This window comes from Pinus tabuliformis, chromosome 7 (assembly GCF_031772625.1).
Source record: "Pinus tabuliformis cultivar Carrire ecotype Pingquan chromosome 7, CPIR1, whole genome shotgun sequence".
NCBI classification, from domain to species: domain Eukaryota; kingdom Viridiplantae; phylum Streptophyta; class Pinopsida; order Pinales; family Pinaceae; genus Pinus; species Pinus tabuliformis.
Window position 1 is genome coordinate 2,066,905,180 of NC_142293.1, and position 25,038 is coordinate 2,066,930,217.

The 25,038-nt window shown below is 39.2% G+C and overlaps 1 protein-coding gene across 1 annotated transcript in view; it reads right to left on the reverse strand.

The window, feature by feature from the left end:
- Positions 1 to 25,038, reverse strand: part of LOC149256804 (signal recognition particle-related / SRP-like protein) — a 395,315-nt gene that overhangs the window by 312,649 nt on the left and 57,628 nt on the right. The window contains exon 3 of the mRNA XM_089460884.1: positions 1,731 to 1,841. Coding sequence (XP_089317010.1) covers positions 1,731 to 1,841 — 111 coding nt within the window. The remainder of the gene's footprint in view (positions 1 to 1,730; positions 1,842 to 25,038) is intronic.

The window sequence follows — 25,038 nt, forward strand, 5'->3', positions numbered from 1 at the left end:
AATGCAAAAATGTCAAATAATAATTCATAAATGATAATAGTCTAATACGAAATGATGATCAAATTAGTCTTTAGAGGTACATTTCATAATTATTAAGATTTTCTATTTAGTTCTTGACATACTTTTGGGATTTTATTTTTATTTTTATATATTAAATTTTTGATAATTTATAATTTTAAAATTTGTATGACTCTGACGTCCCCCCGTTTCCCCGAAATTTCCCTAAATTTTGGGGCTGTTTATATACGTCCCCCATTTCCCCGAAATTTCCCTAGTTTTTGGGGTTGCTTATATACGTCCCCCTTGTGCATATCCCTGCTCCCACGCTTCCCCGTCCCAGAAACTCGGTGGAACATTGGGCAGAAGGGGGGCAGGGACACTCCCCCACAACATAGTGTTGGAACCGACTGTAGTCTACTATGAAAATCAAATTTGTATCAAACTCTTCAAGAATCTGATATCCCATAACCGCTCCAAGCACATTGACATTAGGTACCATTTTCTCAGGGATAGAGTCTAGAAGGTAGCATTTGCTCTAAAGCATATTCAGTCAAATCAGTAAGTTGAATATATCTGGACTAAGCCATTAGCAAAGGAGAAGTTCAAGAAGGTGAGGGAGAGACTTGGAGTAAGTGGAGACTACTTTCCTCGATAAGAGGGAGTGTTAGATTTTACCTCGGACAAGTGCTCTGCTCTGCTGGGCACAATTCTGAAAAATCTGCTCTGTAGTACAAATTGGACACCAGTAGGGAGCACTTCCTCTTTCTTATTCTCAGCAAAGGGTGCAATTCCTATTTCTTAAAATCAGCAGTAGGATGCATTGAGGTAGCGGTCATCAGTTTGCATGTGCATGTATTAGAGATGTTGCTTGTGCATGTGCATGTGTTAGACAGCTTTCATGCACATGTTTTAGGTTGCATGGGAAGACACATGCACTTCGCATGCATTAAGTTTCTAATTTAAATGCTCAGATGTGTCAGTTGGGTAAGGCACATGCACCTTATCTTGGTTTAGTAACGCACATGCAGCCTAGCTCGGTTCACTAAAGCACATGCAACCCAGTAGTTAAGATGCAGATCTCTAGAAGGATGCACACTTGCGTGCTTCAGATCATCTCCAGTTGAGGCACTGTTGTGCATATGCCATGTCCAGATTCACTGTAACTACACTTCTTCCAAGTCTATAAAGAGAAGCAGGGGAATTTGGTTTACTTAATTATTAACTTTTCAGTGCAGCTGTAAACAGTTCACTGTTTCTGTAGCAGATTTTCATTTTCAGAAGTGATGAAAAGCAACGACAGGTTTTGACAGTCAACTATTGAGTTTCCTTTACAAATTTTTTACAGTGTGTTTATAAATTCTAGCTTAGGTACAGGGTTCAGTTTTGAGTGGTTTTCAGTTTTCCACTATTTAGTTTTCTGTAGGAATACTTCTAGTACATAACCTGTTCACCATGGTTTAGAAAATTTGAAAAGGAAATAAATGACAACAGTTTATTATAGTTTTTAACAGTTAAAATTTATTTTAAAAATGGAAAAATATTTGATACACACTAAAACGTAAGATATGAAAAAAGAATAACTCAGAATCTCAAATTTGACAAAGCACAACCTAGTAATCAAGCTTGTTGATAAAATTCCAATTTATGAGAGCAATACAGGGGCAAACAATAACATGTGACATAAATAAGGCATGCCTTAAATCTATGCAATAATGTGGTTCGGCACAAACCTCACATCTGTCACAGTTGATTCAGTTATTGCTCTCCTGGTATATTTGCCACGACCATGCATAAACTTCAATGATTTGTACAGACGCCGTAGCCGCGCAGAACAGTACCTCCTGCACCAAGCAATGACCAAGAACACGAAATAGAACACACATTGAGTTAAACAGTACTGACATATTATAACATATAAAAGTAAACAAAATGGCACATTAAAGTACTTCTTCATGAAACGAAAACCCAGAGGATAAACCCCAGATGAATGATCTGTAACAACCGGACCTGTATTGGCATGTTAGCATGTATTTTTTAATATTCCATAAGTTGAAATCCCTTTAACATATAAGTAACAAGTTACAAAACTAAAAATATAGCAGCGTCTGAACTGAATGTTACTACTCACAAAATTACTAACAGGATATCAGCAAAAAGAAAAGTTTAATGTGTGCCTTAGAGAGAGATTTCTAAAAATAAAGGAAAATAAATCTGTATCCATAGCAGAGCTGGAGGGAAGGATGAAGGTGCTGAAGGAGGAAAATGTTAAGGAAATTCAAGGTATGATGATGAAGAATGAAGAGATTCACCATGCTGCATACCTGGAACAGCATAACAAGCATCACTGCAAGTTGCACTACTTCAACAAACTTGTCCCATTTCAGATGGCCTAAAAGTTAAGAATATATGTTTCCTCCTGAGAGGTCATGGGTACAAATCCACCGGGCGGTACAGTATGTACACCTTCATAGACTTTAGTAGTCAAATCGCTGCACAGAGAGGGGTCCCTTGTCCCACAGATAAGGGGGTCGCATACACCAATTTGGTGTCTAGCCTAGCCATTACCTTAAAATAAGATTAGTATTATTATTATCAGATTAGGCTAGAGGTTCTGAAGAAAATATTTGAAGAAGCAGAGTCTGGGAACCATCTGAAGATGAACACGTGGACATGCTACTTTCGCCTATCTCACTTGGGTATTCCACTCCCACCTTATTGTGTGTTGATCTTTATAGCTCAGGCAGATACTTTTGCACAGGCCTAAGTGTGTAGGCATGCAGAAGTTGCCTTAGACACTTGCTCTAGTGTGAGCAAGTTGCAATTGCAGCTTAGCCTAGGTTTTAACTTAGGAAGAGCACATAATCATTATGTTGGCTAATTGAGCTAAAGAAACATTAAAAAAAGTCAAGTATTTACTATTTACTTTAGTTATTATGTTTTAATCTCGCCCCTAGGGGGCAGCTTGACTGGCGATTGCTGTGATATGACGTCTTTGTGAAGCATGTTGTTTGAAGTTCAATCCCCCTGACTAGCCATGTGGGCCATGAATTGGGGCGCCAATGGGTTCACCTAGAGGTATAATGGTAGCGGTCAGAATCGACCCCATGTCACGCGAGTATGACTTGACCCAGTGGTTGATTCCTCTAGTTACCAAAATATGTGTGTGTTTTAATCTCAACCCTTGGTCTCAAGTGAGGTAAGATCTAACCTCAACTATCAATTACTTTGGAGATTAGGGTTAGGAATTTAGCTCAATGAAAAGTTATAAAAGCAAGGCTAAAGGAGATCGAGAAGACACACCATACAGTAGCACAAAATTGAGAGAGGCATCTCAGTGATGAGTGTGATACTCTAGAGTGTTAGGTCCAAGGAGGGGAGCAGCAAGGAGATCCAGATCAGCCAAGGAGGGCTTGATCAGCTGGAACAGATCCAATTGTTGTACATATAATTTCCTTAGTTGGGCAATTAGCCTAGGACGGCAACCCAAGTAGAAACTGAAAATTTTTTAATGAAGAACTTATTTGATTGGGAAAAATCTATTGTATGATTTTGTGAGGTTGGTTATGTTTTTTCTTCTGTTAATTTAAGAACCTAGCTGTGCATTCAATCAATAGATCTGTAATCCGTTAGGTCAATAGGTTGTTGTGCCAATAGGTTGTTGGGTGCTAGGTTCATAGGTGAAACAGCATGGTATTAGAGCAATAAACTCTGAGAATACATCTCAAGGTGCTAGGTTCGTACAGGATCACCAAGGTCCAGGTTCGACTGCAATCGTACGAGGCATGGTCAGGGCCCACGCGAGTTTTGGAGAATGTACCAGTCAAAAGCAAATTTGGGTACCTAAAGAACCAGCTAGAAAATTCATTAGAAATTCTTCGATGAGATTTAACCAATGTTCCACCAAGACTCCGGGACGGGGAGACGCACAAGGGGGTCGTGTGGGAGTACCCTCAAATTTTAGGGAAATTTAGGGGGGACGTCGGGGTATATATTTTTTTCCTTTTTAATATATATATATATATATATATATATATATATATATATTTCAAATTCATATTCAATAATGAAAGCATAAATACAATGATACATACATAATTGAATTAAATAATGAAATACATTGATCCATACTCATCATCCTTACTAATACATACATGATTCATCCATAGACCACGAGATTCAATAATGAAATACTCCAATCCATATTCATTATTCATTATTCATTATTCATTATTCACCATTCTAGAATCTACATTGATTTAAAAATTAAATTCATCATTCATAATTCTAGATTCTAAATTGATTTAAAATTAGGATTCATCATTCATCATTCTAGAATCTAATCAGTACTAAGCAAAATAGACTATAATAGACACTGAAATCTGAATACTGGAATAGTAAATTGATATAACTAAAACTCAAAAACAGTCGAGTGATGGGCCTAAAAGTCACTCTAAAGTACAAAGAGGGCTTGGTGCTCTTCATTTAATACAAATTCCATACCCTTGTACATGACAAAATGCAATGGAAACATTGCAATCCATCAAATCCTGAATCCCTGAAAAACTGTTAAGTCTGTTGGATTTTGAGTGAGATCTAAAATTCTACTTTCTCCATATGAAATCCAATGAGGTCGGAACCACTCTCAAACATCCTGAGTCATTTCATGGTAATGTTAAAAATTTAAGTAAAAGGATGAATTTTCATCCTTTTACTTTAAGAATTTAACATTACCATGAATTGCATAGCATTAGTAGGGAAATATGGTCAAATACTAGGTTTTCCCTGTCATAAATCATTGTTTACAAGCAAATTTAATGGGGGACGCATAGCCCATATTGAGGGGGGACGCCCAGGCGTCCCCCTTTTGGGGAGTCACGTCCCCCACACTGGGGAAACGTCCCCCCCCCTGCATCTCCCCGCGTCTCCCCAAAAGGGGGACGTGGGGAAACGTTTCCCCAGACGTCCCCCTGTCCCAGGTGCGTGGGGTGCGAGGGGTGCGCGCACCCGACCCTGGGGGACGCGTCCCTGTGGAACACTGGATTTAACAGATGACTACAGTAGGCCTTTGAATTGAAGACAGGATTAATGGAGCTTCAAACTCCCTACCTCGCAAGGCTAGGGTCACCTTGGTTCTGAAGGAAAACGATCTCTAGGAGATTGTTGAGACCAAGGTCTCAAAGCCATCAGATCCTCAGGAGAAGGCCATCCTCGCAAAGGAGGAGATATAGGCACAAAGGGTACTCTTGGATGTCATGAAGGATCATTTGATCCCTCACTTAACTGAAAAGTAGACAACCAAGGACATGTTTGAAGCCTTAGTAGGATTATACTACAGCGAGACCATAAACAGGAAGATGGTACTGAAAGGTATACTCCAGACCACTCAGATGACCAAGTCTAACTCAATGATGAGTTATCTAATGAGGATCACACAAATTCATGACCAACTTGCAGTAGTGGGAGAAAAGGTGGAGGACTCAAAACTAGTAAATGTGGTGTTGAACGGGTTCTCAAAGACTTGGGACTCATTCAAAGGAGTTTGTGTGCAAGATAAACCACAACCATTTGATAGGCTAAGGGATGAGTGCATACAAGAGGGAATCAGGCTACAGTCAAAGGGAAAGATTAGTAAACAGGAAGATGACAAGAATGTGTCTCTAATGGCAAAGGGCAAAGAAAAGATTTTGAGTTGGAGTAAGGAATCAGCCTCACAGTCAAAGAAGAAGGACTTGACAAAGGTCAAGTGTTTCTCATGTCATAAAACAAGACACTATGCTTCACAGTTTCCAAAGAGAATGAAAGGAGGAAAAGGCATGTAGTCTAGTGTAGCTATGTCAGAAAAAGCTCAGAAGGAGTTTGCCAAGAAGTTTGAAACAAAGTTCTCACTTGTTTTCTACCTTTCTTTGAGCACCTTACCAATTGGTGCGTGGCTACTAAATAGTGGAGCCACAAGACATATGACAAGAGCACGTGAACAATTTGCAAGCCTGACTGCGTGGGACTCAGAATTGGATGTGGAGTTTGTTGATGATGACAAAAATGCAGTAAAGGGGGTTGGAATAGTGGCATTTTAACTTGAGTCAAGAGATAGGATGAAAGTGAAGGATATGTTATGGGTGCCAGAACTCAAGTGGAATTTGCTCTCAGTCTCTATGATGGAGAAGAAGGGGTTCTATGTAGAATTCCAAGATGGAAAGGCACCGATCAGAGTCCAGGGATCTAGCTTTGATGAGGGACATGCCAATAGAGTTAGAAAGAGCAACCTATATAAGCTAAGGGGCCAACTTATTTGAGCAATGGCAAGAAGCGAAGCAATGACAAAGAACAAGAGGCATAAATCTCCAAAGATTGTGTAGCTTAGAGGGGATTGGCCTTCAAGTTTAGGAGGGGAGAAGCAATCAACAAATTCCTCCAAATCTGTTAAGTTCTCTTGGTATAAGATGACCTTACAAGATGTTCAGGAGCAGGAGGCTTCCAAAAACTAGGACAAGAGGAGCAAGACTTTGAGTATGTTTCTAGAGCAGGTGGAAAGAAAGGCATTCAGTTCCAAGGGAACGGCCATGGCAGTGGATGCAGTGCTAGAATCAGAGTCAATTCTAGGGTGTAGACATACCTCCCTTACTAAGAGGGAGTGTTGATATTTATAACTCAAGCAAGTACTTCTGCCCAAACTAAGTGTCTAGGTGTGCAAAATGTTAGTGTTTGTAGCATCGGAGGTGGTCTAGTCTCGAAACTTTGTAGAGAGGCTAAAACACAGGAGTTCTCCATAACCCAAAAATCATTTTTGGAAATTCCACCTAAGGTGTCTCAATTAGATTATTAACCAATTTTTAAATATTTCTTTAGTCTAAACTTAGGAAAATTGGTTAGTTAATCAATATTAATTGAGAAAGGTGAGAATCCTCTAGAAACTCACACGGATCAATCCAAATATGATCTCAGCCATCGATTATGTTTTAATCTTGGTTGTCGGTGTCCCAATTGGAGATTATAAGAGAAGGTCAATGGGTAGATGCAGAACACACCAAGGCAAATAACTCAGTGATCTAGACAGTTCGATTTTACAGTGCAGTTGATTCGACAGAAGCAATAGAGTCAGAGATCGAGTAGCAGGTGGCAAAGGAGTGAAGCAATATTCCAATGGAGGTTTTCCGTGTCGAAAGAGTCGGGTTGAGGGAGTGTGAATTTTCCCACAAAGAGGTTGCGCAAGCAGCACGCGAAGTCAGTTTGATCTAGCCAGAGGAGGGTTCGATTCAGGTGCAGAAGGTCGGGAATCATTCCAGAAGGTCTAGTGAATCATCTCCAGAGGCAGAGACAACAGCAACAGCAACAATCAACAGTTTCCAAAGGTAGAGCAGAAGGGCTTGCACAAAGGTTGACACAAGGGATGAGAAGATGACTTGTAGAGCTAGCCTTTGGAGTTGATTTCAGTGGTGGACTGAGGAAAATTCCTCACGAAAATTTTGCCATTGATTCTCTCAGATTTGATTGCCAATTTGGCATCCAAATTATTGTACTCAAATTTACTGTTGCATAGTAATAATAAAAACTCTCATTTGTTGCACCGATTTTCCCACATTAGGTCTTTCCGGGGACAATCCTCCAAAAATAACAGTGTCAAAAAATTTATGTGATTGCTAGCATTTCTCAGTTTCCAGCATTTTATTTTTCATAATGTTTTTATGGTGAAAATTGCAGTTGTGATTTTATTCATTGTTTGTCGTAGCAAATAAATTGCACAATTAAATTTACAATTCGGAGAATAATTTCCAATTGCTGCAATAGTTAAAATTTTCACATGGTATAAGAGCAAATTTGATCAGACAGGAAGCTCAGAAGCGGAAGGGAAAAATCGTCAAGATTTAGAGGGTATCTGGCAGCTCGATTTCCATATTTACACAGAAGCAATTCTATGAAGCAAATCAATACTTTCGCTGAGCAGATTTTATTTTCTAGGCACATAGGGTTTTGCAGCAGTTTGAGCAAAATCAATGCTGGGTGAAAGAGAAATAGCACATAGGAGGAACACTATAGTAAATTCTCCAATACGACCATGGCAAGAGTTGATATTCAGGGGGCTTCAGATTTCTCTTCCAGGTTGGAGAACGAATTTGCTTGCCTATCAGGCTCAACTTCACAGGGCGTCTGGTATATAGACAGTGGAGCGTCAGCTCACATGACAGGGGTTAGAGAATATTTCTCTAGCTACAAGGAAGAGCAAATGGACTTCCAGATTACGATGGGAAACAGAATGATGTGTACTCCAGTGGGGAGAGGTACCATCGATTTTCAGAGGAAGTCAGGACCAAGTACCAACACTACAAATGTACTGCATGTGTCAGGATTGGGTATGAATCTGAATTCAGTGTCCCAGCTATAGGATAAGGCATATGATATCCACTTCGTAAAAAGAAGGTGCTTGTTAAACACTCAAACTAGAAGAGGGTGAGATAAGTTGGAGTTCGAAGCAACAAGTTGTACAGGTTGCAGCTCATTCAGTTCCTTCCCACTACTATTGTCACTGCCTATTAGTGCATAGGAGAATGGGGCATTTACATCATGGAGCACTCAAGATGCTAAAGGAGATAGTAATAGGTGTTCCAAAACTTGACACGGGATGATGTGTGCAACAAGTGCGTGCTTCGGAAATATGCTTAGGTAGCATTCCCAAAAAGTGACAGCGGAGAAGATGGCGTGTTAGGACTTATACACTCAAACATTTGTGGCCCGATGTTCATTAGAGCTCTCAGTGGGGCCGAATAGTTTGTCATATTTATTTATGACCATTCCAGGAAAACCTGGCACTACTTCTTGAAGACCAAAGATGAGGTCTTAGATCACTTCAAGGAGTTTAAGGCTCTCGTAGAGAATGCGACAAGGAAGAATATCAAGGTGCTTTGCTCAGATAATGGTGGAGAGTATATTAAAGACTTCACATATTTTTGTGTGAAGGAAAGCATCAGAAGAGAGTGGACAGCTCCATACAATCCACAGCAGAATGGGGTAGTGGAGAGAAAAAACAGAACTATGGTGTTAGCCTTGCTGGCAAAAGGCCCACAAATGGATCCATATAGGCTCTTGAAGTCTCCAAATTTGCTTAGAAACATGCCAATGGATCCATTAATGCCCTTGAAATCTTCAATTTTTGCTCAAAGATCATCCAATGATCAAAATCCGCGCAAGAGGAGAGCCCTTGGAAGGGCGGAAATGCACTGTCGGGAGGCTAAAATGCTTAAAAAACCCACAAACGCAGGCTTAAACAGTGAAAGAACAGTTGTCGTTAGATCTGGTCGATCAACGACCCAGATCTAAGCGGCTAATCACATTGGAAGCAGTGGGAGCAAAAGGGACAGTTTAAAGTCGGGCGCATAACAACGCCGATCAGCGATCACCGATGATCAGATCGGCGGGTCGCATCGGCGGGCAGCATAGGTTATGTTATATAAAGGACCCGAGCATTGGCCAGTAGCGATTGCGATTTATCACATCGCTAACATCGCATCGGCACTATACCAAGGGGCGGGGCCTATGCACATACATATGGGCGACCCGATAGCCAGACCCGACAGCAGTATATATGAGAATTCATAAAGTTTGAAGTCTGCGCCAAAGCCATTTTTAAAGCATTTTTTGTGTTTTTCGTTATTTTAACGAAATACAAAGGGAACAGGGGACAACGCCGATGCGATAAAACCCGAACCCGAAAGGGTTTCAGAATAAAAATATATATATTTTGAAGTCCGCGAAAGCCCAAATTTTAATGTATTTCATGTATTTTCGTTGTATAACGAAAATACGAAGAGAGCATTGGCCGGCAACGATTGTGATGAGCTTCGAACCCGAAAGGGTCCGGGAAGTGGAATATATGATATCTGAAGTCCGCCAAAGCATTTTTCATTCACTTTTCAGTGTTTTCGCATATTTCATTATATAAGGGAAATACACGGGCCAGGCCAAATGCGACTTGCGATGGCGACGAGGGCAGACCTGATGGGTAATTAAACCATATTTTAGGACTTTTGAAGTCCAAAATACACAAAGAAGGCGAGATTTATCAGTGATGGTTGTGTTTTCTGTTTAAAATAGAAATATACATTGTTTTCAACAGAGGTCCACCATAGGGCAGTGTTGTCCTACTATAACAGAAGCATGCATTGTTAAATCATTGAAAGGGCCACAGCACGTGCAGCTCCTCCCCAAACCGACATAGAGGCCGAGAAGAAGCACAACGCATCAATAGCCCAACGCAGCTCATCAAACAAACATCATGGAGCATCTCTGGCACAGGAGAACTCCCAGACAGCGCAACAAGCCACCAAAAATATCTGAAAGCGGTTACTCTACTGTCAGAAGCAGAAAACTCCGATCCCATGCTTGCCTAGAGGGCATCAAATCAATTAACAATGCATATCAGGCAGATTAAGACTCCGAGCCTCTTAGAGCTTAGGAGCATTGTAAACAAGCTATAAATAGTTGAAAGTAAGATGTAATAGAGGTTCAACTTCTGGAGATTATTCCTCCTCTGTTCCTTCAAGCTTCTCATCTTCATTCTAAGCAATATAAGCTTCTTTTGCCATTATATGTTCAATGTTCGTTCTCTTTGTTGTTCTATGCTTGCACTTGAACAATTTGTTCATGTTTTCTTTGTGTCTAAGACCAGATAATTGTCATCTTATCTAGGCTTTGATAAATTAGATTTGTAAGCTTCTTTGTTGCCTGTAGCAAGCCATCCATATGTGGTCATATATGCATCTGCCAGTACAGTCAGTATTCTCTTTTGTTGCTTGTAGCTAGCCATTCATTTATGTTTATGTATGCAATCTGCTAGTATAGTCAGTATTCTCCATCTATCCATTGAATTTATAAATTATTGAGCATTAGTGGTCTAAGGCTTTGTATTGGTGAGAATGTTCATGCATGCCTTGAGTGAAAACAAAGCTGAAATGGTTATCTAACTTGATCCAAACCATCATTTATTCCAATAGTTTAGAGAACAATATTGAAGATTATATGTTACCAGGCATCTCCGAGCTACAACCTAGGAGAGTTTCTTGGAGTGATAACATAATTGGCGTCGTTGCCGAGGAAAGGAAACTGAAGCTCAGCTTCCCTGGGAAATGACATAGATCCAGCTTTGATGATAGACAAAGTCTGGGCACTTTTTTGGTTGTAATCATCTATATGGCGACTCTACTGGAGGTCGAACCTCTTGGCGACTCCACTTCATAGTTCTGGCTCAATTTGGGAGGCATACTCGAAGAAATCCTCTGTAGCTACAAGCTGACCCAATACCTGACCCTGAAAAAATCATCAAAGAGAGAAAAATATTGCAAAAAGGAGCATCAAGATCAGGTAAACCTAAACAATCTTCTATATCTCTTCAAGAAAGGCTTGTAATAGAACAAACACATGTTGAGAGTATAGCATCTAATACTAGCAGTGAAGAAAAACTCTCAGAGATTCATAAAGCTCCTTATTCTTTACGTTCTCCTTTTGTTGTAAGCCAAAAGGAATCCTCACCTCCTATCCATCATACTCCTTTAGTCTTATCAATAACTCCTCAGCCCTCTATCATTCAGACTGCCAGTACTGTTTTAGCCACCACAGCGATGGCAGGTCCACAAGCATCTACCAAAATGGAAAGAATCATAGCTGCTAGGTATGGACCTCTAATATTGCCCACTCCTCTGAATGCCATGCCTACTGGAGAATATCAGAAATATAGGCCTAAGTTCACTGGGACTGAAGGTGTTACTGCTGAAGAACATCTTAAGTCATTCTATAGCTATGTTGAAAATCTGGACATTAGTGAAGATGATGAGTGGATGAGAGACTTTGTCCAAAGCCTAGATGGAAAGGCTAGAAAATGGTTCAGAGAACTAACCCCAAGATCTATAGCAGATATTGAAGCTTTAGATGATGCATTCCTAAAGCATTGGGGGGATAAGAAGGATCTCCTCTACTACCACACTGAGTTTGGGAACTTAAAGAAGGAAAATGGTGAGTTGTTGTCTGATTTTAATAAGAGGTTTAACCGTATGTACAGTAATATACCAGCTGAAGTAAAACCCACTACTACCTCTGCTAAACTCACCCATGCCAGTGCTTTTGACTCTGACTTCTGCCTACTGTTGAGAGAGAGGCGATGTGCTACTTTGACTGACATACAGGATGCAGCCTTGGAAGTAGAATCAAACATCATGGTTGCGGAGAAGCTCAAGGGAAATGTTGATAGAAGAACACAGAGGGGCAAGTCTTCATCATCCTCTGATCCTAAGATAGATAAAATGACCAAAATGATCGAGTCATTAGCCTCTGAAATCTCAAATTGAAGGTTGAGCAGCACTCGAAGAAAGGAAGAGTGCCTAATACGGTAATACCTTTGCTCCTAGAAATCCAAATCCAAATCCATATAGAAGAACTAATGAGCAGTTGTAGATTTCGCAAAGAAACAAAGATGCAAATGAAGACCAAAGGGTGAAGGCTCCTTTTCAGAATGTAGTCATGGAAGAAGAGTAGTTTGAAGAAGATAATGAGATCCACTGTCTGGAAGACAAAGGCAATGCTTCCTTTTTTACCTCAGCTACCTATGAAAAGTCATTATGCAATGACCAAGTCAGCCAAGAATGCGATGGTAAAGCTATTCTACAAATTGTAGATCAGCAAAGATATAATTTGAGGTCAAAGATAAATAATGCCAAGGAAACTCCTGTTCAAAGAGCTGTTGTCCCTACAGTACAGCAAGCTAATAAGCAAAAACAACTGGCAGTTGATCCCATTATCCTTAAAGCTCCAGCTCATGAGGTAAGAGGCCTTGACAAGTCTCCTCCTTTCAGTTTTCAATCAAAAATTCAGAAGCTAAGAATACCTTTGCCTCTGACTGAACTAGTGAAGAATGAGTCCTTCAAAAGATCCATCCTCGAGGCCCTTGAGCCTAAAGCCATTCAAGCCTCCATTGACTATGTAAATCTCCAAGATGACAAGCCAGTTGTTATTCTCAGCCCAATGATTGAAAATTGTGAAGACAACTCCCCATCATTCTATGTCTCTCTGACTATTCATGAAAAAATCCTTCACAATTGCCTTTTGGACACTGGAGCTAGCCATAATCTAATGCCCAAGGCTATCATGGATGAGTTGGGTCTTGACATCACTAAGCCTTATCATGACCTATTTTCTTTTGACTCTAGAAAAGTGAAATGTCTAGGATTAATCAAGGACCTAGCCATCACTTTGTCTCAGCTGCCTATGAAAAGCATGATCATGGATATTGTGGTAGCTGATGTACCCCCCAAGTTTGGCATGTTACTTTCCAGAGGTTGGATCAAGAGATTAGGTGGATCATTACAAAATGATCTGTCTTATGCTATTGTCCCAGTTTTCGGAGGTGAGAGCAAGAGATTATACAGAGAGGCGCAGTTGGCTTATATCATCAGCAATGAGAAGAACCCTACTAATCATCCCATCTATGCTGTTGACACTGATTTTGGAGCATGTATTCTTCATATTGAAGAATCCCAGTTGGCCTCCACGCAGCTTAAAAACCAGTTTGCCAAATCGCTGAGAAAGAAAACCCACAGATTTGGGATATGTTCTTTGATGGGGCTTGCTCTAAAGAAGCTACAAGGGCAGGTGTAGTACTTGTGTCCCCAACACAGGTATACATTCATTTATCTTTCAAATTTACCTTCCAGGTCACAAACAACATAGCAGAGTACGAAGCTTTGATTCTGGGCTTAAACGTTGCTAAAGAAATGGGTATCAAAGGCCTGAAAGTGTTTGGAGATGCAGACCTCATCATTCAGCAGGTAAATAAAGCATTCCAAGCAAAGCATCCAAGGCTAAAAGCATACAGAGATGAGGTATGGAGGCTCAAGGATTCTTTTAATGATTTCAGCATTTCTTATATTCCAAGAATGAAGAACCAGCTTGTCGACTCCTTTGTTGTGTCTGCTACAACGTTTATTCCTCCTTTGCCTCCTAAATTGACATATGAAGTTCAGGTAAAATACAGACCGTCTCTGCTTGACAATGTCAAATATTGGAGAGTTTTTGAAGACGATGAGGAAATTAACAAGTTTTTGCAAGTTGTTGAGGAATTTTCTGAAACGCACATCGATCAAGAAAATGAAGCCATGGGAGAATGCAGCCAACCCAAGTTAAAAAACGAGATCGGCCGAGGAAGCATCGTCCAGCTGCCTAGTAATCACATACCAAAGGGATTAGTGCCTCTAGAGAAGCTTTTCGATCATAACGACGTGCCCTATAAGCCGGCCAAAATAGAGAATGAGTCTGTTGTCTGTAAACATAATATAGGGAGCCTAGCCCATCCGAAATTCATCAATCTGTCCACTCATTTGTCTTCTGCCCAAAATTCTGAGTATTGCACCCTCATGAAGCAATTCACTGATATTTTTGCCTGGGAATACAGTGATCTTAAAACCTATGATACAAACATCATTCAGCACAAGATCCCACTGGAAAAGAACACTACTCCTTTTAAGCAAAAATTAAGACCTATCAGCCCTCTCTTATTGCCTTTGATTGAGAAAGAGATCAAGAAACTGTTGGATGCCAAAATTATAGTTCCCCTAAGGTATTCAAAATGGATAGCTAACCTTGTGGTAGTGAGAAAGAAAAATGGAGAAATCAGGCTTTGTGTTGACTTCAGAAATCTGGATAAGTGCTCTAAAAAAGATAACTACCCTCTGCCTAAGATGGAACACTTGCTGCAAAGAGTTTCAGGGGCTAGATTCATGTTTTTCTTAGATGGATTTTCAGGTTACAATCAGATTGTTGTACATCTTGAAGATTAGGAAAAGACCGCATTCACTACTCATTGGGGCACTTTCATGTACTCCAAAATGTCTTTTGGATTGATGAATGCTAGGGCTACTTTTCAGAGGGCCATGGACATAGCCTTCGTGGGAGAGAAGGACAAGTTTGTCCTTATTTATCTTGATGACATAACAGTCTTCTCTAGCAGCCACAAAGACCATTTACAACATTTGAAGAAGGTCTTCCTAAAGTGCAGATAATTTGGAATTTCAGTGAACCCAAAGAAGTCACAGTTTGCTCTAGAAGAAGGCAAACTTCTAGGACATATTGTTTCTGCTGAAGGTGTGAAAATTGATCCAACAAGGGTTCAAGCCATTCAGACATTGTCCATCTCAAAGTCAAAAAGGGACATTCAATCCTTCTTGGGTAAGATTAACTTCGTAAGGAGGTTCATTCCAAACTTTGCAGAGTTCGTAAAGCACATCACTTCCATGTTGAAGACAGGATCAGAAATAAAATGGACAGATGCTTCAAGAAGCTCTTTTGAAACCATCAAGCAAGCTATCATGGAAGCTCCCACTCTAATCAGCGCAGATTACACTAAGGAGTTTTGTATCTTCTCTTTTGCCTCTTATGATACACTTGCAGCAGTTCTGTTGCAGAAAAATGATGAAGGCATAGAGCACCCCGTGGCCTTTTCAGGAAAACTTTAAGGGATGTTGAACTAAGGTATGACCTTATTGAAAAACAAATTTATGCTCTCATAAAGTCTTTAAAGGCATTCAGAATTTATATTCTGCATTCCAAAGTAGTTGCATATGTACCTTCAGCTTCAGTAAAAGATGTCTTAACTTAGCCAAATATTGATGGAAAGAGAGCTAAATGGATTGCAAAATTCATAGAGTTTAACATAGAGGTGAAGCCCACTAAGCTTGTCAAAGGCCAGGGCTTGGCTAAACTTATGGCTGAAGAAAATTGCATCTTGTTAGATATAAATTCCACGAGTCTAAATTCAGATGATGAGAAGACAGAGGGAGCAGCAGAAGAGCAAAAGCAGAATCAGTCTTTGGCTGAAAATCTAGCCACATGTGAATGGTATTACAACATAGTTCATTTTTTGCAAAAGCTAGAAGTCCCTCCAGGGCTTAGCTCAAGTCAAGCTCGTGCCATTAAACTCAAATCAGCGAAATTCTACATTAATAAAAAATTTCTTTCTTGGAAAGACCCATCAAGAATCCTCTTGAGGTGTCTAGATGAAGAACAATCTATGGAAGTCATACACCAGTTCCATTCTAGCATCTGTGGAGGGCATCATTATTGGAAAACCACAGCTCACAAATTCCTGAGGGCTGGATATTATTGGCCTACCCTGTTCTTTGATGTGTTTTCTATTGTAAAAGCTTGTGACAAGTGCCAGAGGTTTGCAGGAAGGCAGCAGCTAAAATCTCTGCCCTTAAAGCCAATACATGTCAATGGTCCCTTCCAGCAATGGGGCTTGGACTTTATAGGTGAGATCAACCCACATTCCAGTGGCCAACACAAATGGATCTTAGTAGCCACTGATTATTTCACCAAGTGGATTGAGGCTATACCCACTAAGAATGCCAATCATCAAGTTGTCATAAAGTTCTTGAATGAGAATATTTTCACTAGATTTGGTTGCCCAACCAAACTAGTCATTGATAATGCAGTAGCTTTCAAGGCAAAAGAATTGGTGGACATGACTGAATCCATGGGCATTCAAGTGGTGCATTCTACCTCATATTATCCTCAAGGCAATGGCCTGGCAAAATCATCTAACAAGAGTCTGGTAAGGGTAATCAAAAAACTGTTAGAGGACAACAAAAAGAGCTGGGATTCCAAGTTGAAGTTTGCACTATGGGCTGACAGAGTTACCATCAAAAAGTCCATAGGGAATTCTCCATTCAAACTGGTTTATGGCGCTGATGTTGTTTTCCCCATCCAGCTCATTCTCCCTGTGGCTAAGTTCTTGCAAGAAGAACAAGATGAAGAGAATGATATGGTAAGAAGAATGAATAACCTGGTTGAACTACAACAAATCAGAGAGTAGCTGGTTGAGAAGTCAAAAGCTCATCAGAAGAAAATCAAAGAAACCTTTGACAGGAAGGCAAAGGTGGACAATTTCCAAGTTGGTGATTGGGTGCTTAAATGGGATGCATTTAAGGAAAAGAAAGGTAATCATGGCAAGTTTAACTCCCTATGAACAGGTCCGTTTGTCATCGCTCAAGTTCAGCAGAACAATACATTCATTCTACACAGTCTGGAAGGAGGAGATACTTTTGGTAGTGTTGTCGCGCAGATTGACACGACAACGCTCAGACCGGGGGCTGTCACTCTGATCCCCGATCCCTCCGTTTGAGCCTGTCTCCCGCGGCTAAGGGGGGTAGTCCCTGTGAGATGATGAGACCAACTGTTGACCAGTTGGTTGGGAGACACGAGACACGATATGAAAAGCACTAGATGGATTTGATTAATTTAGCAGACCAGTGCCTTAAGAGATTGTGGTTAAAACGATTACTTGTTAAATGATATAAAAATATGGACCATGAACAGTAATCATCTATCATCAGCTAAATCACAATGCTCTTAGAATGACCAAAACGATATCCAGCAATTGAAAATTTTCAAAAAAAATGAATGCTTTAAACCACCACGAATCATAAACCATTAACCAGATATCAACTTCGCATCTCGACTTGAAAATTCAGATCTCAGCGTGAAAGATATGACAATTCCCGAAACTAACTGGATCTAAAAAAATTTCCACAATATTTTTATATTTTTTCGAAATTTTTTATTTTTTTTAACTTAAAAAGCAAAATTCTAAATCTAAACCTAAAACCCTAAAAAAAAAAAAAAAATTATTTTTTATTTTTTATATATTTGAAATTATTTAAAATCTACACAATCTAAGAATAAAAAGAAAAATTAGAATCTAAAATCAAACCTGGCTAAAATAAAACTAAAATTGAAAATCTCTAAAACCTAAATCAAAATTTTAACATGAAAATCTAACAAAACCCTTGACGCATTTTTTTTTTTCATACATATATACTTTAAAAGAAAATAAATTAAAATCAAATTATAAAACAAAATTTAATGAAATCTAATTAACTAAATTAAAATCGATTTTTAATCTATGCAAAACTAAAAAGAGGGAAACAACCTATGTTTAAAACTACATTTAACAAACCTAAAACAAAATACGTGAATGCATCTAATAACGCAGAACAAAGAAATCGTGACCCGTAGAGAAAAACGACAGCGGAGGGCAAACACATGGATTGGTTCGAACATTACCTGAACGCTGCATAAAAGACTTCGATTTGCTTGGACTGGCGTTAAATGATTCGCATCGAATGCCTTTCTTACGCAGTCATATCAATACCACGATTTATGCATATGTACACAGTCGGCGGCCACAATGAATCGATCTAACGCAGACATGTAAAAAAATTACCTGAGCCGATGCCAAAACTCGTGAGAACTCCGCGTGAAAATTGCTTGAAACGCAGACGGAGGCTGGGGCTTATTAGATATTATTTCTTTGCGTACTTGCAACTGGAAAAATAATCATGAACCGATGAAGCGATTTGCCTTGAATAAACCCAGCGTATGCGTTCAAGGTCTTGGCAGAATGCGTTGAATGATTTTCGATTTGGTCCACTGTATACCGACGGAATTTTGATTGCCACCCACGCTGGCTTTCACGTCGATTTCAGCTGCTCTAAAAAGGCAAGGCCAATGTCTTCCTCACTTGTTACATCCACACGAAATGCCCACAAACATTTCACTGAAAACTCCTTTACGCTGGACGCAAAAGAAAACTCGTTTTCCTTGTTCACGAATGCACTTCGACGGACAGGCATACAGGTTTGATTTATAGCTTCCAAAAATGCTCAGTACAGCACACGGGATGTCTGCTGGCGTTTGCAGAATAAATGAACTGATTCACGTGAAACTTTGCTTGCTATCGCTATGATCCGGGCAAGTCTGATCTCTTTATGAAAATCCTAAAAAAAAAATTACTCCTGATGAAAAACAAACCTGTACAAGAAAAACAGAACCCTAATGAGAACTGTGTAAAGCAAAATATGAAACCCTAGACAGCTGATTAATGTACAGATTTAGCCCCTTAGCAGCCAGATTCAGCAGTAAGCACGGAAAACATTTTAAAGAACAGAAATTTCAGATCGTCACTGTGAAGAACTTCAGAAGATCTCTCATGCAAACTTAGAAAAATAAACCGAATGATAGACCCAGGGTCAAATCCAACTGGGCTCAGCAAAAAATGCTTGCGGGAGTTGGCTGGTTCAGCCGAGAACTTCCCCGAACGCCCACAAAATTTCCTTCAATAATGTTTTCTACACAGCTCAAAACAACTGTCAATAAAGAGGGAAAAAATGCTGCTAGATCTCAGGAAGTAATGGAGATACCTGCCATTACTTCAGAAACCCTAACAGCACCCAAACCCCAGCAAGTGAACAAGATACATGTGCTCACAATACTCTACAAAAAGCTATTATTAATGGCTGAAAATAACATATGCAGAAAATGAAACAATCTCACAGCATTTTAAGAGAGTAACACCAGCAAGATATGGACCCCAAAGTCTTCTTTTATTTACCAGAAACAGATTTACAAGAGAGCTTCTTCAGTATCAGACTCACAGATCGAATTATCTGAAATGACCCCTAGCACCCTATTTAAAGGAAATGATCCCAACGGCTAGTTCGAGTGATCCATGTAGAAATGATCTCGACCGTTGATGAGGATCAAGACATCTCTTGATCTCATCCGTCGATTTATTCACTTAAAATATTATTATTTTATTAATTAGGGTTTTTGCTTTATTTTTTAAATTTTTTATTTATTTCATTTTTTAATTTTTATTTTATTATTTTATCATTTTTATTCATTTTTTAATTTTTTAATTCATTTTAAAATGGATCATCGAACTAAGCCTTCGGAAACATCACCTAGGACCTAGGACTTAGGACTCATGAGGGGATTTAAAACATTTCTCGACCCTCAGGACACATTACATCATGACTTTTACAATTTACATCTTAAGGGAGAAAACCCCTTTAACATAGACCCTCACAAATCACCCAGTTCTGCGACACAACTATAATCTAGCAGATCAACACACTAGGATTCTCCTAAAGTTCTAATGACAAAATCCATCCCGGCTTTGGGGTCAGGTTTGAAGGAAAACTCTGCCGATCCATGGATCGGTGAGACGAAAAACCTTCCGGGACGTAGATTACCACTAGAAAGTTAGGTCCACCTAGGCAATTTTACATACACGACTCGCATCTGCTAAGATTATTTACAATTAATACATGCAGACTGGGTTTACAATCAAAATGATCAAGTTGCTGATGATGGCAGGATGGCACGGACATGCTGATCAGGTGCTGCCCCTTTTTGCAAAGAAAGGGGGGTGTACTGCATGGGTAGTTGACCGGTAGTGGTCAACATCTGGCTCTACTTGGGGACACGTTGCTGCTTGCAGGAATGTGAGAATCCAGAATCTGCATCCATACGACACAAAAATAAGTAGCGTCCATCCAAAAATCATCATATACATTAAGCACAGGAAAGATAAAAGCTCTTCATTTATTGACTATCTAAAGCAGAAACAAAAATGCGGAAAAAACAAGGAGTAGGGTTAGAAATACGATACAAAGGATGCCCTAAGGCATCAGATGTGTTCAATATAATGCAAACTGAGCATGTGCCTGCTTTCAGGGAAATCTGTCGGATGTGCCATGTCCAATTTTGCATATGGTAGGACTTTTTCCTATCCGAAAATCAAGCTGCTCACGGCCGTCTGATGTATCAAATCTTCGTCTCATCTTCTTTCTCTTACGCTTTTTCTTTCCTGCAGGTCGAATTACTGATGACACGGAACTTTCTGTTTCAAAGCTATCAGATGAAGTATGTAAGATATGCGTGCTATGTCTTTCTTTATCCTGCATCTGATCTTTATCATTCTTAAGTCTATCCGGATCACCTTCAATTAACCATCTTTCAATCGAATCAATAACCTCCTCATAATAAGATGGAGCTTTTTGTGTCAAATGAGAAGGCTGCTGATCTATTGATGTCACCTGGTTTCTTTCATCTTCCAATTGCTGAAACCTTTGAACCTGTATTCTAATGGCATCCATCTAACTAGAGTGTTCAACCTTTATAGCGCTGATTTGTCTGGCATGATGTTCTTGCATGTCTTTTATTACTTTAACATTCTTTTTCTTTATGTCCATCAAGCAATGCTGCATAAATTTATTTCTTCTTTATGATTCGCTTGCATGTCAGCCACTTGATTATTATGATTGAACGTCATGATAGTCATTTCCTCATCCATAGTTAATAACTTATTTTGCATAGAGGCAATTTCCCTATCATGATCAGCTTTCATGGTCACCATATTTTCCTCTAAGACTGACATCTTGCTTTGCATGATTCTAATTTCTGTTTCATGATTAGTCTTCATGGCCTCAATTTCTTTAGCATGGTGACTTTGCGTGACCTCAATCTCCCTATTACGTTTTTCCAGGTGGGTGCATAAAGTTTTCACATCATTGACATAATTAGTTTGATTGATTTCCATATTTCTCACCAGCATCATTAGATCTCGTAAAATTTGCTTTTGCTCTTCCCTTTCATTGTCATTTGTCCCTGATTTTTCACTATCATGAACTTGATCTGCAATATTTTCGTTTGATGACACATTCTGATCTTGAAAACTTTCTTCAACAGCTAGATTTTTTATAAGATCACTTTCTTTCTTTTGCACAACAATTTCAGAAGTAGAAGGCAAGCTGTTTGGACTATCATATCTATCTTTAAAAGCATTGAGAATGTCTTGTAAAGAAGTGAAAAAATCATTAGGAAAGTTATTAAACCAATTCATGGCATCACCCTCTAAAGAATGGACAAAGAGACGCATCTTGAAATCTTCATGATTATATTGAGGAAATCTAAAATACAAGATCATTACACAAGTAAACCTGTTTAAATGTTGTCCAACAGTGACCGAATCACCACCCGAGAACTTAAATAATTTACCAACGGCCTCTTTCGGAAGATCATGGAGATTATCAGTAAAATGACATGGTTTAAATGAAAAATTCATGATGAACAATAAGGGATCAAATGGATGATAGAAAGAGATTTCTGCTCAAGAAAATCAAAAGATGAAAAAAGTGGAGTCGCCATTTGAACAATAAATCTGATTCCAAGATCCAAGAAGTAATCAACAAACAGATATGCGAGAGGCTTCTTGTCTGGAAAAAAATAAGAAAATGGAGTCGCCACCCAAACAAGAAACACACCGAAGATATGCTGATGAGGCAATGAAAGATCCAAATGATAACCCCCAAAGGTCGAATCTGCCAACTCAAATGAGAGATGAGAAGATGAATGACGATGAAACTCCAGGAACAGAAAAACTCTGTCCCCGGCAACGGCGCCAAAAAATGTTGGCGTTGTCGGGCCAGATGAAAAGATAAGAAATGAGAAAAATGATTGTCGTTTGAAACACCGAGAAAAAGCATCCCCGGCAACGGCGCCAAAAAATGTTGGCATTGCCGGCTCAAACGAATGATAGACAGATGAATAATGAATGATGAAAAGATGTTGAAACACCAAGGACAGAAAAACTCTATCCCCGGCAATGGCGCCAAAAAATGTTGTCGCGCAGATTGACACGACAACGCTCAGACCGGGGGCTGTCACTCTGATCCCCGATCCCTCCGTTTGAGCCTGTCTCCCGCGGCTAAGGGGGGTAGTCCCTGTGAGATGATGAGACCAACTGTTGACCAGTTGGTTGGGAGACACGAGACACGATATGAAAAGCACTAGATGGATTTGATTAATTTAGCAGACCAGTGCCTTAAGAGATTGTGGTTAAAACGATTACTTGTTAAATGATATAAAAATATGGACTATGAACAGTAATCATCTATCATCAGCTAAATCACAATGCTCTTAGAATGACCAAAACGATATCCAGCAATTGAGAATTTTCAAAAAAATGAATGCTTTAAACCACCACGAATCATAAACCATTAACCAGATATCAACTTCGCATCTCGACTTGAAAATTCAGATCTCAGCGTGAAAGATATGACAATTCCCGAAACTAACTGGATCTAAAAAAATTTCCACAATATTTTTATATTTTTTCGAATTTTTTTTTTTTTTAACTTAAAAAGCAAAATTCTAAATCTAAACCTAAAACCCTAAAAAAAAAAATATTTTTATTTTTTATTTTTTATATATTTGAAATTATTTAAAATCTACACAATCTAAGAATAAAAAGAAAAATTAGAATCTAAAATCAAACCTGGCTAAAATAAAACTAAAATTGAAAATCTCTAAAACCTAAATCAAAATTTTAACATGAAAATCTAACAAAACCCTTGACGCATTTTTTTTTTCATACATATATACTTTAAAAGAAAATAAATTAAAATCAAATTATAAAACAAAATTTAATGAAATCTAATTAACTAAATTAAAATCGATTTTTAATCTATGCAAAACTAAAAAGAGGGAAACAACCTATGTTTAAAACTACATTTAACAAACCTAAAACAAAATACGTGAATGCATCTAATAACGCAGAACAAAGAAATCGTGACCCGTAGAGAAAAACGACAGCGGAGGGCAAACACATGGATTGGTTCAAACATTACCTGAACGCTGCATAAAAGACTTCGATTTGCTCGGACTGGCGTTAAATGATTCGCATCGAATGCCTTTCTTACGCAGTCATATCAATACCACGATTTATGCATATGTACACAGTCGGCGGCCACAATGAATCGATCTAACGCAGACATGTAAAAAAATTACCTGAGCCGATGCCAAAACTCGTGAGAACTCCGCGTGAAAATTGCTTGAAACGCAGACGGAGGCTGGGGCTTATCAGATATTATTTCTCTGCGTACTTGCAACTGGAAAAATAATCATGAACCGATGAAGCGATTTGCCCTAAATAAACCCAGCGTATGCGTTCAGGGTCTTGGCAGAATGCGTTGAATGATTTTCGATTTGGTCCACTGTATACCGACGGAATTTTGATTGCCACCTACGCTGGGTTTCACGTCGATTTCAGCTGCTCTGAAAAGGCAAGGCCAATGTCTTCCTCACTTGTTACGTCCATACGAAATGCCCACAAACATTTCACCGAAAACTCCTTTACGCTGGACGCAAAAGAAAACTCGTTTTCCTTGTTCACGAATGCACTTCGACGGACAGGCATACAGGTTTGATTTATAGCTTCCAAAAATGCTCAGTACAGCACACGGGATGTCTGCTAGCGTTTGCAGAATAAATGAACTGATTCACGTGAAACTTTGCTTGCTATCGCTATGATCCGGGCAAGTCTGATCTCTTTATGAAAATCCTAAAAAAAAAATTACTCCTGATGAAAAACAAACCTGTACAAGAAAAACAGAACCCTAATGAGAACTGTGTAAAGCAAAATATGAAACCCTAGACAGCTGATTAATGTACAGATTTAGCCCCTTAGCAGCCAGATTCAGCAGTAAGCACGGAAAACATTTTAAAGAACAGAAATTTCAGATCGTCACTGTGAAGAACTTCAGAAGATCTCTCATGCAAACTTAGAAAAATAAACCGAATGATAGACCCAGGGTCAAATCCAACTGAGCTTAGCAAAAAATGCTTGCGGGAGTTGGCTGGTTCAGCCGAGAACTTCCCCGAACGCCCAAAATTTCCTTCAATAATGTTTTCTGCATAGCTCAAAACAACTGTCAATAAAGTGGGCAAAAATGCTTCTAGATCTCAGGAAGTAATGGAGATACCTGCCATTACTTCAGAAACCCTAACAGCACCCAAACCCCAGCAAGTGAACAAGATACATGTGCTCACAATACTCTACAAAAAGCTATTATTAATGGCTGAAAATAACATATGCAGAAAATGAAACAATCTCACAGCATTTTAAGAGAGTAACACCAGCAAGATATGGACCCCAAAGTCTTCTTTTATTAACCAGAAACAGATTTACAAGAGAGCTTCTTCAGTATCAGACTCACAGATCGAATTATCTGAAATGACCCCTAGCACCCTATTTAAAGGAAATGATCCCAATGGCTAGTTCGAGTGATCCATGTAGAAATGATCTCGACCGTTGATGAGGATCAAGACATCTCTTGATCTCATCCGTCGATTTATTCACTTAAAATATTATTATTTTAT